The following is a 17052-nucleotide window of genomic DNA, read 5'->3' on the forward strand; positions in this document are numbered from 1 at the left end:
CCACCAACGATGTATTCAATCCCCTCCCTAACTCTTCAATCGCATGTCCTAATCTAATCTAGCCTGAGTCGAAAGGATTGAATGTACAGAGAGGACGAGGTCTTACTGCCATGGCCGATGTGCTACGGTGGAGCTCTAGGGTCGCTCCGGTGGTCGCCGCTGCCGTCTTCGATCGCTTCGCACAAGAGCTCACGTTGTCGCCGCCGTCGCCGCCACCGGTGTGAGTGGGGAAGAGGGGAGAGAGCGGTGAGGAAGGGAGGTGAGGGTAATTTATGACAACGCGTCTGGAAACAATGCGATGTCTCGGGACCGCACCCACGCATGCAACCGTCCTCGCCCATGTGCCTAGGGTTGCATTGCCCGGGCCTGGCTCCACAAAAATGACCGATTTGAGCGTTCCTCTGGATGCAGGCCCAGAGATGCTTTAATGTTCGTGCTATGCAGCCCAACAGTGAATGCGGGTAACCAAATGGGCATTTTTCTTCCCACGCGAGCCTGGCTGAGGTATATGTAGCCTACCTTCTCGTACCCGTATCAGGTTGTCTTGGCTGGATGGAAGTTGGGCCCATCCCCTAATGCCAGCCCAAGGCCCAATAGCCACTTAGGAGGAAGGTCGCTGACACCGCGACGTCTATTTCTAGTATTAAACGAGTCGCTAGAAAGTCTAGCTGAAGGCTCTGAGGTAATTGGGCCGGCCCGTTCGCGCGCGCTAAAGTAAGAAGAGTGAAAGGGAGAACTAGGGATTGATCCTTGGGCGCTAGGGATATCAGGCACGCTGCTAGCCACTATGACCATGTTCCATTTGTGGTATCTACCGGGGGTGCGAATTCTTTATGCCAGTTGAGCAGGTTTTTTTTTTGTTTTCTTTTCTCAATGTTCACAGATTTTTTTATTTTCTTTCTGTTTTCTTTATTATTCTTTTTGTTTCTTTATTTTGATTCTTTTATCTGTTTTCTTCTCCATTTTTTCATTCCTTTTGCATTTTATTTATTTCTTTTATTCCTTTTGTTCATTTTGTTTCTATTTTTGGTTTTCTTTGTTCTTTTGGTTATTATTCTATATCATTTTGTATATGTCAATAACATTTTTCAAATACATGTCTAACATTTTTTCAATACAAATTATACATTTTTTTTATACATGGTCAATATTTTTTCTATACACATTTAACACTTTCCAAATGCTCGATTAACATTTTTTAAATACTTGTTCAATATTTTTTCAAATGCTTGATTATCATTTTTTATATAAATTATAAAAAATATCATCTTTTTTAATACATGCTCAACATTTTTTCTGTACACATTTAACGTTGTTCAAATGTTTGATCAACATTCGCAAATAATTGTTCAACATTTTTAAATGTTCAATTAAATTTTTTATATACATGATCAAAAAAATTCATCATTTTTTAAGTACGTGGTCAACATTTTTTCTATAGACATTTAATATTTTTAAAATGCTTGATCAACATTTTGCAAATACTTGTTCAACAAAATTTTCAAATGCTTTATTAACATATTTATATATATATGATAAAAATAATTCATCAGTTTTTAATACATGGTTAACATTTTTCTATACACATTTAACATTTTTCAAATACTTGATCAACATTTTTTCAAATAATTGATTAATATTTTGATATACATGATAAAAAAACCATCATTTTTTAATACATGATCAACATTTTTTCTATACACATTTAACAAATTTCAAATGCTTGATCGACATTCGAGCTGCAATTTTTTTTTTCGGTTCCAAGTTCCTCGCATGTTATCTAAGCGCGAAAATTTGTAAGCGGCAATCCCCATCTCCAGTTTGCCCTCTCATCGCTTACCACTGAGTCGACTGAACTGAAATGAAATTCGGTTGCATGAAGAATAACAGATGAGTTTATTTAAATTTTAAGAACATTGACCTAGAGCAAGATTAGGGAGATCTATTTTGTGGGAAGGAGGAGGGCTTGTGGTTAAATTCTCATTAAACTGGATTTCAACCCACACACGGGGAAACACCTGCCGAGGCCAGGCCACCAGAGAACAGATGTCCAAGATACGGTACAATCACAACAGACAAGCACACCAACAGAGAAGAAATTTTGGCGGGCTATTATTAAAGGCCGTGACATATTGAAACAGGGCCTAATAAGGAGAATTGGCAACGGAGAAAATACCAACATCTGGGCGGATAATTGGTTACCGAGGAAGGAGATGATGAAACCATATGGGAGCCGTCAGAAAATCTGCCATATAATGTCTCAGAACTTATTGACCATACATCGGCGGTTTGGGAAATGGACAGACTGGAGGAAGTTTGCCTCCCAATTGATATTCCATCCATATTGAGCATACCTCTGTGTACTACAAACATACATGATACATGGTCTTGGTTTTTCGAGAAAAATGGTTGTTCTTCAGTGAGATCAACATATAGAATGATGGTGGACAAGAAATCCAGAAGGGAAGCTTGGCTTGATGGGGCGGCTGGTTCATCAAGCAATGAGCGAGATGCGGACTCATGGAAAATGCTATGGAAAAATCCAGTTCTAGGGAAGATACGGATGTTCCTTTGGAGACTTTTGCTAAACTCTCCCTTCCCACGGAGGATGTACGAGCCCATAGAAATATGGCGCCATCAAGCACATGCGGATTGTGCGGCGCAGAGGACTGATGGAGGCACTCTATGCTTGAATGTTCGATGGCAAAATGTATATGGGCCTTGGTGGACGGAGAATTGGCGGAGCACTTATGTGATTACGTGATCATCCGGGGCTAGCGCCCGGTACCACTCTTGGTGATTACGTGAGCGATGATGTACAGTTTGAAATGACTGAGGTAGTAGCGCCCTTTTCCTACGAGCACGGGAAGCCTCTCGTCAAACCTGATCAGCTCCCGCATCTACCAATGATGATGCGAAGATTACATAATTGGTACTTGAAAACCTGCAGCAAGGATGGGACCGGCAGTATTTTGCTGGGAATTAAACATGAGCACGATTTCATTGCAGTCGACATGATGTACGTTCAATTTGTGTAATTATTTCAGTTATTCTATCAAGATTCCAACGACAAAACTCTCGTAACTTGCTTCTATCTGTAAGTATTATTTTTGTAATTAAGTCCCTGGCTCAGCTTATTTCATTGCATGTATATATAATTATTCTCACTATATTATTGAGATTGAAGATCGTCGAATGCAAAAGAGGACAAATCTATGACATTGGCTTCATTAGCCCAAATACCATAAATGAATTTACGGTACAAAACAGAGTCAAAGATACTGAAAAAAACTTGCTAAACGTGTTCCTTCGACAACAAAACAAAAGGGAAATACTCTTTACAACTTCAGGTCAGTGTTACTGTCTTGTGCATATTCAGTTTTGCTTACTCGAGGTTAAGTGTAATTAATGAGTTATACACACTCTGCTATCTATTAAGCTTGACGCGGGAGTAGTAACTGTCTTAGACTCGAGATGTAATTAAAGAGCCTAAGCTGTGGGATGACATGAGTGAAATGCTCCAGAAGTAAGTTCGATCATTATGCCACCATATCGGCAACTTTCGTTCATTTCCTGATATCAAGTAATCATTTTCTTTGCGGGCAGGATTTGGAAAAAGTTCACCTGAATGGTTCCGGGTCTAGAGAAGAGGGAGCTGTTATTTACACACCCCAAAGTAAGTAGTACTAGCTAGTTCCGCGCATCTCTCATTGATCGTAGTTTCATCAATACCATTATCATGCTTGCTTATCAGTTTGATTGAACTCTATTCTCGTAAAGTGCTTGTGGCTAGCAAACGGAAATAATTTATGTGGATACTACGTTTGCGAGTTCATTCGCCACTTGACCTCTGAGCGAGGATTATCTGACAAACAATTTGAAATACGTAAACAATATTCACAATTTTATTTTATTACCATCAATTGTGTTGAGTTTCATTCATATATATGTATTGACCCGCTTCTTTAAATTAGATCTGGGAGAAACATGACGGACTCCTACCACGTGATCGCATACGAGCAATTCAAAAGGAATTGACGGGATTCTTTGTTGACCACATCATACCTAAAGACGGAGAATACCATGCGGAATTGCATGATTTGGGTAGATGATGTCAGGGATCGTAACAGATGTTATATTGTATATATGTAGTACCCTCGGATAGATATACGAAAACTTATTGTTCGACCAAGCACGAAGAAAAAGAGGTCACTTCTCTATATATATGTTCATGCATGACGATCTTGTGTAATGATTCCTTCATTGCTATATATAGTAGCTAGCGTCGAGTTGAACGGAATTAAATAAAAATGAAACCATAAATGTAAAAGAAGTGAAGGGTAAACACAAAAATAAAAGGGGAAACACAATATGAAAACCCCTAAACCCTCCAAAACCCCGAAACCCCTCCTTAAAAAAAAACAGCGCCTGGCAGCTGCTGACGCATGGCTACCTTTTAGTCCCGGTCGGTGTTACCAACCGGGACTAAAGGTCCTCCTTCCTGAGCGCCCTACAACGGCCACGTGGAGCTCCTTTAGTCCCGGTTCGTAAGCCAACCAGAACAAAAAGAGGTGGGTATTAGTCCCATTCGTTTTCTCCTGATTGCAGAACCAGGACTAAAGGCCCTCTGAAACCGAGACCAAAGCCCTGTTTCCTACTTGTGTGAAACCACGAAGCCTAGCGCAAAACAATGGTTATTTTTGATGATTGACACATTATGTCATGCCTCCTTTGTCCGCCTAGCAGACACCTTATGGGCTATATGGTGGGCTTGCCGTAAGGCAATACATGAAGAAAATCTACCAGAGTTCATCATCAACACACCATTTCATAAATAGGTTTCTCGCTGATCTTGAGCTCCTGCCGAAGAAACTACACAAGACCCCTCCTCCACCTAGAGGAGGGACGGGACGTCCCAAGGCACCACCAGCTGGTTTCTCAAAAATACCTGTTGATGAGCTACATAAACGGGGTGCAGCAACGGCAGTCTGTAGGGACAGTTCAAGCAAACTGTGTTGGTAGTTCTGCGCCAGTCGTACATCGAGAAGCATTAACGTGCGCAAAAGGAGCGATCGCTCGTGGTGTCCACGTCGGCAGGGCTCGATCGAGCGAGCGCGTGGGTTGGGCAGGAGGTGTCGATGGGAGAGAAAAAAATGGAAAGGAAAGGGCGCTCGCTGAGGGAGGTGTTACCTGGACTGCATACGTTTTTGCTCGTCATCCCTTCCTCACGAAGCAAACCTCATATCCCTCCTCTTCCGTCTCTCTCGCGCACACCTCGCGTCCGCATCTCTTTCTCTCTCTCTCTCGTGGCCTCCGCCTTTGCCTCTTCTCCTCCCCGTTCCTGTCTCCTAGCCGAGCTCCGGTGCGCCACAAGGACAATGGATGGAGGCGATCCGATGCGGACGGCGCACGTCTCGGCCCCGTAGCAGGAGGTGTCGGCGGCGGAGATGGTCGATGGGGAGCCTCTTCTTCCCGTGATCTGGTCCTTCCCATTCATGGCCATTGGCAGGAGGGTCCCCTCGGATTTATTCCATCCCCGGAGGAAGCAGCCGCCCTAGCTAGGAGGGGCGGTGCACGGGCACGGCTAGCTCGCTGGTCGTGACGTTGTTTCGTGACTGGTTCGCCTTCTGGTCGGCGCCACAGATGAGGCCTGCTGCTGCGACCTTGCCTTCGTTCCCACGGCGACGTACTATCCCCTAAGATGAATGGCCTCTTCAGGTTGAAAGCCACGGGCTATGCCATGCGCGAGCTCGTCATCTATGTCGACCTCCACTCTGGCTCACGTGGCGCTGACGTCAAGCGGGAGGGGAAGGTGAGTTTGAATCTGTCCAGTCTTCCTATTTCGACCCCCCCCCCCCTCTCTATTTAGTCCGAAAGAAAATCTGCTTGTTTATGTGCCTACAAGGTGTTCGATGAAAGAGCCTGTACATGTGTGATGTTTATACTCGTATAATTATCTTAAATGCAACTTCTAGCCTTGCCATTCTAATCTAATTCTGTGCATTATCTTCAATTTTTGTTTCAGAGGGTAATGCCCAGCTCATTTGATGGGTCTATTTACTGTATAAGTTATTTGAGTAATGATGTGAAAGCAATGAATAAACTATCACATATTTCATGCTTGCACTGTAGTTTATTCCTGCATTCATACATCATCAGTCTTAGTACTTGCTCTTGTGCTTGCCCGGCCTGGGTTTATTGAGTTTGCCTTCTCTTCCTAAATAACTGACCTGATTTCCTTTATGTCCTTGAAGCAAATACCACAGTGTTAGCTTGAAAATGCTTAGGATACACACAGAACCAGAAGGTAAATATGGGGTTTGAAGGAAACAGTACACACTGATTTTAGGTGCTGCACTTCAGAAACGAGCCCCTCCTTCACCCCCACAAGCACCTACAGGTAAATTAACCTGCAGTCAGCATATTTTTATATTCATTGCTTGGAACAGCAAGCTGAATCAACTGAGTTACTACGTTATGGCAGGCCTTGGGGTACAAGACTTTAAGCCACTAATAAAAAAGAAAAAAGAAAATACAATGTTAGACAGCTATTTATCTATGGTAGATACACTACAGTGCAATTGATGCATCAGTTTCACCAAACGATGTTGTGCTGGGTCTCATAGGATCACTTGCATGTCCTTGGACTTCCTATGATGCCTACAAACTAGGATGACTTGTATTTATAGTAACTACAACAGATCACTCTGATTATCTCACAGGAAGCATTTCAAGCCCATGAGTTGTGGTTGTAGTTCTTTTCAAACTGCCATGACTTTAACCAAAAGTTTAGTACAGGTGCAAATTCTTATTTGTGTGATAACTGATAAGTTTATGACATTTTTGTCTTGCATGTTTATTTATAGCTTATATCTCTTTATAGCAATTCATAGGACGAGAATCGGGACATGAATCCGAACTATGATATTTTGATTGATGATCGTATTCATGGAAATTGTGCAAAATAATGAGCAACGGTCATTATTTTGTCCCAGTGAAGCTCTAGGTTTGGTTCATTGCTGGGGATATGAGTTCCAGACTGTGTAGAAGAAATATAAAATAGAATTAAGCTGGGCTAGATATACATATTATACTCATTGCATTGCCTTTTATTAAACAAATTATATAACATTGTGATGGGATAACGACAATATTGAAACATCGTCAGCTGCCACTATCTATTTTGTGGGATCATCAAAAGGTGAAACTTATGTACCGTTCTATCATCCTGGTCATTAATTTGTTGGCGTGTAGCTGATGCAATATTAGTGTGTGTGCTTGTTTGTCGCTATTTTGCTGAAACAAGTACTATTATTGCATAGGTTATCATTTATCACTATTAGAGTTGCAGTTTACCTTTTCCATGTAGATAATGTTCTTACCTCAAATTGACATATAGTGCATTCCAAGCATCAGGTTTTATCACTATTAAATAAGATGTAACAATTGACTTCTCTCAGGGATATTTGACAAATCAGGATATATTCTCCATTATCATCCATGTGGCCCTTCACCCTCAGCCACTTCTCTAAACAAATAGAGCCCTAGGAGTTTCGTCAGATCATCAGATGGGTGCGAACTCGCATCTGGCCTTGCTGCTATTTCCGCTATCGGATAGTCACTAATATCTCATTGCTTGCTTGACCTTATAACATTTTATTCTATTTTATCTCTCTAAGAGTTGTTTCTTGAAAAATGAAATCATGTAGATTGGGCTTCATAAAAGTTTCATAAAAAGGTCTACTGCATGACCTGCTGGGATCTGTGCAATCACTATGTTTAGACAAAAAAATCATGAACCAATTAGTCAAAAACTTGTGATTGTTATTGATATGTCGAAAGACTGGTACTCCCTCTGTAAACAAATATAAGATGTTTTAGATCACTAAAGTAGTGATCTAAAATATTTTATATTTATTTACAGAGGAAGTACAACCTATTGTTTATACTCCCTCTGTCCGAAAATACTTGTCATAGAAATGGATGTATCTAGACGTATTTTAGTTATAGATACATCTATTTTCATCTATTTCTGTGACAAATAATTCCAGACGGAGGGAGTACTAATTAGATCTTCTTGTTGTTATTTGCATCTGAGTTCCTATAATGTACTTTGTGTGAGCAGCCAGATGACCTGGTCTATGTTCCTCAGCTCTGCTGACATTCATGAATCCACGTATCCACGTATCTCACTTACCACGTTGTCCTAAAAATCATTGACACCTCATTCTATGACAGGCTCGGCAAGAAAGGCGGCAGCTGACGGATGGAGGTCACCACCAAGACGATCGAAGCCGCATCGACAGACTCAGGTGCATGAGCTCGTTGGTGGTTTCAGTTTCATAATTCTCGTTACACCTAACCTCTGTTCGCTCAATCTCTGACAATTTCGCATGTCATTGCATTGTCGAGTATGTGTAGCAGGATGGAAAGCAGCGAGCAGCGATGCATCGTCCACGGAAGTGGCCGCCATGGGACTAAACCTGCTGTCGGGCGTGGCGAGCTTGCCGATGTTTTACTACGAGCTGTCCAGGCACGGCTGCTGGCCGGATGCTCTGTCACGGCAAGCTTTTCTGGCGCGGCTGCTTGTCGGAGTCTCATGGGGTGTTGCCTTGCAGCATGCTCTGTCGCGACAAGCTTGCCTGCGTGGCTGCTCGCCAGAGTCTCATGGAATGCTGCCTTGCAGCATGCTCCATCGTAGCAAGCTTGCCAGCGCGGCTGCTTGCCAGAGTCTCATGGGATGCTGCCTTGCAGCATGCTCTGTCGTGGCATGGTTGCCAGCGCGCTCGCCGGAGTCTCGTGTGATGCTGCGCTGCAGCATGCTTTGTCGCAGCAAGCTTGCGGACATGGCTGCTGCAAGCGGGTGCTACGGGTCGGCGGGCTGGTGCCCCCGCAGATAGAGGCGCTCCTACAGGAGATGAGGGAGGCTGCAGGACGACAAAGATCAGCTCAACGTCGGCTGCTTCGCTGTGCCAGTGCTGCATTTTGGCTGGTACACGCTCGGACGGGCATGGCGTCACTTCTTCATTTTCTCTTGAACCGGCTCGTCCTGCTATTTCCACCGAGTTGGATAAAGATGGAGAGATGAGCCATTTTACTCACTGCTAGAAAATCATTTGGGCAGAACTTCCTTTTTCACAACAAGAGACGAAAATGCTCCATGAAGTTGATTGATTGTGCCTCCACTTTTGGATGGCGTATGCGTTGCTTCTGAACCACTTCCGTTTATGTCTTCGGTCATGTAATCTATATAAGACACATGTTAATATCTATGAGTCCTAAGCTGATGCATGGTATTAGTGTTGCATTTCCAGTGTTCTCTCTTATTTTTTCTCAGTCAAGACCATGCAATAATAGTGAAGTACACCCAGCAACATGAAAGGGGCGTACCCAATCTGGCACTGCCCCATGTTCCTCTTAGGCCTTGTACAATGGAAGATACTTAGAAAAATAAACCGGGTGTTTCTTAAGCACCGGTGCTTATTTGTACAGGAGAGAGCGTCTCTCTTGTAGAAATAGGCACCGGTGCTTCAGAAAAACCCGGTTTATTTTTCTAAGCATCTCTCTAAGCACCTTCCATTGTACAAGGTCTCAGGCGGCGCCATGGGCGCGCCCCAACCACTATGGAATAACAGATGTAGCAGTCTTGGAGACTATTGCATGCAGGGAAGGTCTATCTCTTGCGCAAGATTTGATGCTACAGAATTTGATTCTTGCTTCTCCAAGCAGGTGGTCAAAGACATCCAGAGAGCAAGTCGAGGAGATTATGGAGCCATTATGACTGAGCTTAGACAACGTCTTTTATCATGTAATTGTAACATTACTTTTGAAGGCACAGATGCTAATAGAGATGTCGATAGGTTAGCCAAGTTTGCTCAATCATCAGATGAGGGACGTCATGTTTGGTTTGGCGCTCCCCACAATCTGTTTTGTATCCCACATCATGTGAACTTTAATTAATATAAAGCTTGGTTTATAACCCCTTAAAAAAAGAAACCAAAAGAGAAGAAATGACAGCAAGGTCCAAGGTCCGGACATGTGCGTATGTGCCTGCCATCGGCGTGGCCACATGGCCGTTGTCGCCGGGTCAACTCTTTGAGTCTGAGTCTCCTAGATCCACAAAAATTCAAAATAAGTATAGCTATAGGGTGGAGAGAGAAAAGAGAGGACGTGGAAATAATACCGAGATGGGTCTGTATGCTCGTATATATACGGGTCGCTAGGGCCTGTCGCTGATACACGTCTCGGCATAGCTTGATATAACCGTAACAATGGCAGCTCGTACTTCACTTCTTCTACTCCTCCTATTGCTGGCGCCGCCGGACTCGTCCGCCGTGTCGGTGGCCGGGCTGATTCCCAAGCTCAAATTCTTTGAAAAATCTATCTCGGCCATTGAGGAAGTCGCCGGCTATTACCTGGAGGAAAAGAAGGAGGAGGGCGTCAAGGACGTCTCCGGCGAGCAAAGCAGTGGGGGTAGCTCGGCGGCCGACAGCTACGTACGGCGCCTTGATCTCCGACCTCCCCGTCGGGACATCGCCGCCGCAGGTCCTCCCCTTTGTCATGGACATCACTACCGACCTAGTTTGGGCACAGTGCGGCAAGCCCGGGCCCACATATGCGCCCACAAGTATTTTTTTAAAATACTTGTCTAACATTTTTTCAATGCTTGATTAACATTTTTATATACATGATCAAAAAATATCATCATCTTTTAATACATGCTCAATATTTTTTCTATACACATTTAATGTTGTTCAAATGCTTGATCAACATTTGCAAATACTTGTTCAACATTTTACAAATGTTCAATTAACATTTTTATGTACATGATCAAAAAATTTCATAATTTTATAATTACGTGGTCAAGATTTTTTTCTATAGAAATTTAACATTTTGAAAATGCTTGATCATCATTTTTCAAATACTTGTTTAACATTTTTTTCAAATGCTTTATTAACATCATTGTATACATGATAAAAATAATTCCTCAGTTTTAAATACATGGTCAGCATTTTTTCTATGCACATTTAACATTTTTTAAATACTTTATCAACATTTTTTCAAATAATTGATTAATATTTTAATATACATGATAAAAAATTCATCATTTTTTAAATACATGATCAACATTTTTTCTATAGACATTTAGCAAATTTCAAATGCTTGATCAACATTCGAGCTTCGATGTTTTTTTGTACCGAGTTCCTCGCATGTTATCTAAGAGCATCTCCAACAGCCGCCCTATATAAGCGATGCGCCAGAAATTTGTGGTTTTTAGCGCGCGCGCAATCGCTCAGCGAGCTCCAGTGGACGCGCAATAACCGCACACGCGGCATAAACAGTTCAACGCACGGTCCGAAACGTCATCGCACGCCGTTTATGTGATGCGCCCGCTACCGTGTGCCGCACACTCGAGCGCCCGCTCGCGACTTTCACCTACCCCGACCCAGGCACTGGTGCCGCCGCCCGCACCACCCCATTTGTTCCGGCGACCATTCAGGCACTTCCCCGGCCTATCCCCGCGCCGCCGCTTCCTCCTTCTCCCTCCAGTCGCCGCCGCCCCTCGCCGCGCCATTCCTCCGGCGGACAATGCCCGGCCGCCCACTGCCGCTCGTCGGCCACAAGGTGTTCGACAAAACGCTTGCAAGGTATGTATTGGTTCAACTTCACAATTTTTACATGAATTTGGTGCATGTTGTTTGTAGTTTTTATAGCCTAGTTTAAATTGAACATTGTAGATGAGTTCGTCATATGATTCTTCCAAAGAAGAATTTGATATTGAAGAGGAGAAGGATCTTGCAATGATCCTAGCTATGCACATCAATAAAAAACCGAAGTACGGTGGTTCGGTTATTGGTCGGCAGAAAATTTGGAGGGATATGATCGATGTCCTCAACAGATTGACCAGGCACTATTTTGCGGATAATTCCATGTACCCCGACACCGAGTTGTTCAGGCGCATTGCAGAGAAACTAGCGAGCCATGACCGGTTTTTTCAGCAAAGGAGGAATGCTACCGGAGAGCTCGGGCATAGCACCTTTCAGAAGGTGACAACCGCTTTGCGTATGTTGGCATACAATATTCCGGCTGATCTAGTTGATGACCACTTGGCCATGGGTGAGAGTCAAGCCATCATGTGTGTCAAGCGCTTCGTAGTCGGAATTGTGCAAGTGTTTGGCCAGGAGTGTTTGAGATCCCCCAATGTTGAAGACGCCGCAAGGCTATTGGAGATGAACAAAGCTCGCGGCTTCCCAAGTATGCTTGGCTCAATAGATTGCATGCATTGGAGTTGGAAAAATTGTCCTAAGGCATGGCTCAATAGATTGATTGTGTTTGATGTTGTATTGTTGAACTATTTGGTCTATTGCAATATAAACTATTTTTGAGTTGTAATAATGAAATTGAACGATTTATTGTTGATTTGTTTTGTTTGTGTTCGATCCTCTTGGTTGTGTTTGGAGTGCATATGTTGTTTGTGCGAGAGCGCACGCACAGTTTTTTGCAGCGGCTACTGGAGCGGCTCGCGCGCACTAAACTTTGAAGCGGCCGCTGAAGCAAGCGCTCCTCGCCGCGCAAAAACTCGCGAACAGCGCGCTACAAACATTTTTTAGCGCGCCGCGCAGAGATGCTATAAGCGCAAAAAATTGTAAGCGGCAGTCCCCATCTCCTGTTTGCCCTGTCATCGCTTACCACTGAGTCGACTGAGCTGAAATGAAATTCGGTTGCATGAAGAATAAAAAACTGAGTTTATTTAAATTTTAAGAAGATTGACCTAGAACAAGATTAGGGAGGTCTATTTTGTGGGAAGGAGGAGGGCTTGTGGTTAAATTCTCATTAAACTAGATTTTAACCCACACACACGAACACCTGCACCCAGGCCCTTTCTATGTAGCCATCCATTCTGCGCATCGCGATTCATGCAAATACATTTCTCTTTTTTGTTTCTCTCGCATAAAACATGTTTTGAAGTTCAAACCTTTGCAGCGTAGCCAAGTTTTCTATCTAGAATCTAGGATAAATCTTTCAGATTTTTTTGTCAAACATAAATATACAAAGCTTTGCCACGCTGCAAAGGTTTGAACTTCAAGACATGTTCTATGTGAGAGAAACGAAAAAGAAAAAAATTTATATACAAAGTTAGTTGTGTTGCACATATCTTAAAATAATATTGGACAGCCAAGATAGCAGGGTCCGGGTGCAGATGTTCTAAAAATCCACCTACCGAGGCCAGGCCACCAGAGAACAGATGTCCAAGTAGGGTACAATCACAAAAGGCAAGCGCACCAAAAGAGAAGAAATGACAGAAAGGTCCCTAGGGTTTCCCTGAAACGAGGAAAGACACCAACCGGACATGTGCGGATGTGCCTGCAATCGGCGTGGCCACATGGCCATTGTCGCTGGGTCAACTCTTTGAGTCTGAGTCTCCGAGATCCACCAAAAATTCAAAATAAGTATGTCGGAAACTTTTTTGGCCGGAGTATAGCTATAGGGTGTGGAGACAGAAAAAAGAGGACGTACGAGGAAATAATATGGAGATGTGTCTGTAACTCCGTATGCTCGTATATATATGGGTCGCTAGGGCCTGTTGCTGATACGCATCGGCCTAGCTAGCTTGGTATAACCGTAACAATGGCGGCTCGTACTTTTCTTCTACTCCTCCTCCTGCTGCTGGCGCCGCCGGACTCGTCCACTGCGTCGGTGGCCGGGCTGATTCCCAAGCTCAAATTCTTTGAAAAATCTATCTCGGCCATCGAGGAAGTCGCCGGCTATTACCTGGAGGAAAAGAAGGAGGAGGGCGTCAAGGACGTCTCCGGCGAGCAGAGCAGCGCCGACGACCGCCAGCTGGGCAGCTCGGCGGCGGACAGCTACGGCGCCTTGATCTTCGACCTCCCCATCGGGTCATCGCCGCCACAGGTCCTCCCCTTTGTCATGGACATCACCACCGACCTCGTCTGGGCGCAGTGCGGCAAGCCCGGGCCCACATATGCGCCCACCTTCCGGCCGAACCGCTCCGACTCCTTCGCCCCGATCGGCTGCGCCGACCCGGCATGCACCCGCCTGATGCCCAAGTACAAATGCGCCGGCCCCGGCGACCGCTGCGGTGGCACGTCGGCCTTCCTCGCCACCGACACGTTCACCTTCGGGGCCACGCCCGCCAAAGGCATGGTGTTCGGCTGCATCGGCAAGGTCCCGGAGCGGAACCTCAACAGCTCATTCGGCTCCGCGGGCTTCAGCAGGGGGCCGCTCTCGCTTGTGTCGCAGCTCCAGATCTCCAGATTCTCCTACTTCATCGACGACGGTGGCGGCGACAAGAGCTTTTTCAGCTTCAGCGTCGGAGACGACGCGGCGCCGGCCAAGGATAAGGGCAGCCGGAGCACGCCGTTGCTCAAGGGCAAGCACCCTGACCTGTACTACGTCAAGTTAACAGGCGTGCAGGTCGACGGCGAGCTCCTCAAGGACATCCCGGAGGAGACCTTCTCCGGCTCCGGCGGGGTGATCCTCAGCACCACCCTTCCCGTCACCTACCTCGAACACGCCGCGTACAAGGTTCTGAGGCAGAAGTTGTTGACCAAGATCCTGCAGCAGAAGGTGGTCGGGGTACCCAAGAGCCCCGATGACGACCGCCTGTGCTTCCCCACCAAGGAATTTGCCGCTGTCAAGGTTCCTAGGGTCGCCATGGTGTTTGACGGTGCCGACGCGACGATGGAGCTCAATGTGAAGAACTACTTCTTCGACATCGCCGGTAGCGACCAGACTTGCCTCACCATACGTCCATCGACCGGTGGGTCCGTCCTCGGCAGCCTGCTGCAGACGGGCAGGAACATGACCTACGACATCCACAACGACGGCGGCGTGCTGACATTTGGGCCGGCAATGCCCGCCGGTGGGCCAGCTGCGGCGGCGAAGGGTGGCGCCCCTGCGCAGGCGCAGGCGTCGCTCGTGACAATAGCCACTCTTCTAGGGTGGGTGCTCATCTTCTAGTTCTAGCAGTTAAGTTCACATGGAGGCATGTGTTATGTCAGTCGTGTTAGCCAATGTACGTGCATCATTGTGGTATCATGCATAGTGTTAATTAAGTAAGTGCATGCATGAGCATGATGTAAGATTCTTGTGTCAGAAGCTCGAAGCACTAATATAATGTCCATCTTTCATTGTTAAGGCATCTCGGTTCATTGGGAAAGCTTAGACAAAGTACACAGGAATAGAGCATATGAGAATAGGAAGTGGGGATGGCTCCCCACGTGACTAGCTTTGCTTCTACTGCATGTCAAACCCATCCCAACCACCGCCACTGACACCACCTACTACCAATGTAAAAAAAAACATTCTATCAAAAATGGTATGACCCTTCTCCAAATGCTTAAAATCCACTCGTCAACATCTCCAAGCTTAAATTTTACTCGTCCTTGAGCAAAAAGGTTGATAAACCAAAGTTATCCATCTAGCTCATCAATAACATTATTGCCCATAGGCGTACCCTTGTCTTCTCTGCAAGCTATAAGCAAGATAGAACATATCTGTACAAGGTAGTACATGCTCAGCTAGGTAACTGGAGCTTGAGTAAAAATTCGATGCTTCTTGTCAAAGTTTAATCTATCATGAGAACAAATACTTGAATCCTCTTACTTATTAGGTTGTTTTTCATTTTGTTGTTTTTCATTTTACACAAAATTGACCACAATGAGTTATCAAAAAGTCAAGATATAAAGCTTTTCATTCATGCCCACTAACGTTCTCAAGTCAAGGCTCTCATGCACTTGCTTCAGTTGTGGTGCATCCAGAATAGGTACTTCTAAGTTCTCAAGATTATGCCAAAAGGTGATATACGCGGGGTTTCATTGTGGTTGAAGTTTGAGTATTATGGACCACTATGTTGTCTCTTTTGAGCTCTTACGATCAACTTATTTATTACCACCTACACACACACTCAATAGAAAGACGAATAATATTCGCTGCAGTGTTGTCACTGCGAACGTTAACAAACTCATAGCCGAAATCCGAGTCAAAACTCTCGTGGATCGTTAGTTGGCCAGCGGAGTTCTCAGCATAACATCAAGAGAAGTGATGAAATCACATTTACACGTGTAAAGGCGCATATAGTGACAAGGCCATGGCACCAACAAGAAGCTGAAGCACCATGTAGGAATGCAAAATAGATTTTGGGATATTCTTGAATACTATGGAATGTCAATTCCGTATAAACAATGCCAAAGCAAGGACCGCCGAGACTATTGTATCAAACACCATGGGGTTGAGCTACTTCATAACTTTTTCGTTTAGAACAATTCTATCAAGTGTAAACTTTTTATTCAACCATTATATAAAAGTAGAGGTTGTGGCGATGTCTTTCGAAGTATCACAAGATTGTTCTCAAGCTAAGATTTTTTTTAACAAAGTACATAAAAATATTAACTTGGCAATATGGGGCCTAACTTGAGCAAGTGATTCCCATATACAAATACAAGTAGATTAGACCTACCTCTAGTTTTCTCTAATCTAGATAATAGAGAGCCCTATGCGGTTCTCTTCCTCCCTCCTTTAAATCTCCGATGATGATATGCTCTGGGCGGTGAAGCTCTGCCAGATCATGGAGCTCGTATGTGTGCAATCCATAGAGATGTCGTGATTTCAGTCTTCGGTTCGAGAGATTGTCGTGGACGGTTGCAGGGATCGCCGTGGATGGTTCGAGGGACTTCAGGAACTATCTCCACCAACTTTTCTTCCGCTGCAACTCGAGGTTAGTAACGATCCGATTTAATCTTGTGTGCATCTTCATAGTGATCCGGGATCTTGATCATAGGACAATTTTGTTTTTGTTTTCTACTATGTTTCCCGACAATTACGAGTCCACATAAATATAAGCCGGAGCGAGAAGTGACTCATGAATGTTGTGTGATAGAGTGACAAAGCTCATCGCCTTGGGATTGACTTATCCACTGTGAATAGGTGGACAACATGATTGTTTCTCTAGTTGCAACATACGTACATGTTTGCTAGTCACTATAATAACCTAACACTATATGCGTACAAAATAATGTTTGAAGTTACTTT

The 17052-nt window shown here is 44.4% G+C and overlaps 2 protein-coding genes across 2 annotated transcripts in view; both read left to right on the plus strand.

Annotated features, from left to right (window-relative positions):
- Window positions 1-6249: 6249 nt before the first annotated feature.
- LOC119328168 lies at window positions 6250-8973 on the plus strand. Its single transcript, XM_037601186.1, has 3 exons — window positions 6250-6400; window positions 8239-8312; window positions 8425-8973. The coding sequence occupies exons 2-3, from the start codon at window positions 8267-8269 to the stop codon at window positions 8898-8900; spliced, it is 522 nt and encodes a 173-aa protein (XP_037457083.1). The 5' UTR covers window positions 6250-6400; window positions 8239-8266; the 3' UTR covers window positions 8901-8973.
- A 4581-nt stretch (window positions 8974-13554) lies between these two features.
- LOC119328236 (aspartic proteinase nepenthesin-1-like) overlaps window positions 13555-17052 on the plus strand; it is a 5328-nt gene continuing 1830 nt past the window's right edge. Inside the window, exons 1-2 of the mRNA XM_037601249.1 lie at window positions 13555-14743; window positions 16669-16738. Coding sequence (XP_037457146.1) covers window positions 13630-14743; window positions 16669-16738 — 1184 coding nt within the window. The 5' untranslated portion in view covers window positions 13555-13629. The remainder of the gene's footprint in view (window positions 14744-16668; window positions 16739-17052) is intronic.

The sequence above is a fragment of the Triticum dicoccoides genome, chromosome 7A (genome assembly GCF_002162155.2).
Source record: "Triticum dicoccoides isolate Atlit2015 ecotype Zavitan chromosome 7A, WEW_v2.0, whole genome shotgun sequence".
Lineage (NCBI taxonomy): Eukaryota > Viridiplantae > Streptophyta > Magnoliopsida > Poales > Poaceae > Triticum > Triticum dicoccoides.

Excerpts from the sequence above, each read along its gene's own strand:
- LOC119328168 (XM_037601186.1), top strand. The coding sequence starts at position 8,267 with ATGGAGGTCACCACCAAGACGATCGAAGCCGCATCGACAGACTCAG. Across the intron at positions 8,313-8,424 it reads AGCCGCATCGACAGACTCAG|GATGGAAAGCAGCGAGCAGC; the intron begins GTGCATGAGCTC and ends TATGTGTAGCAG.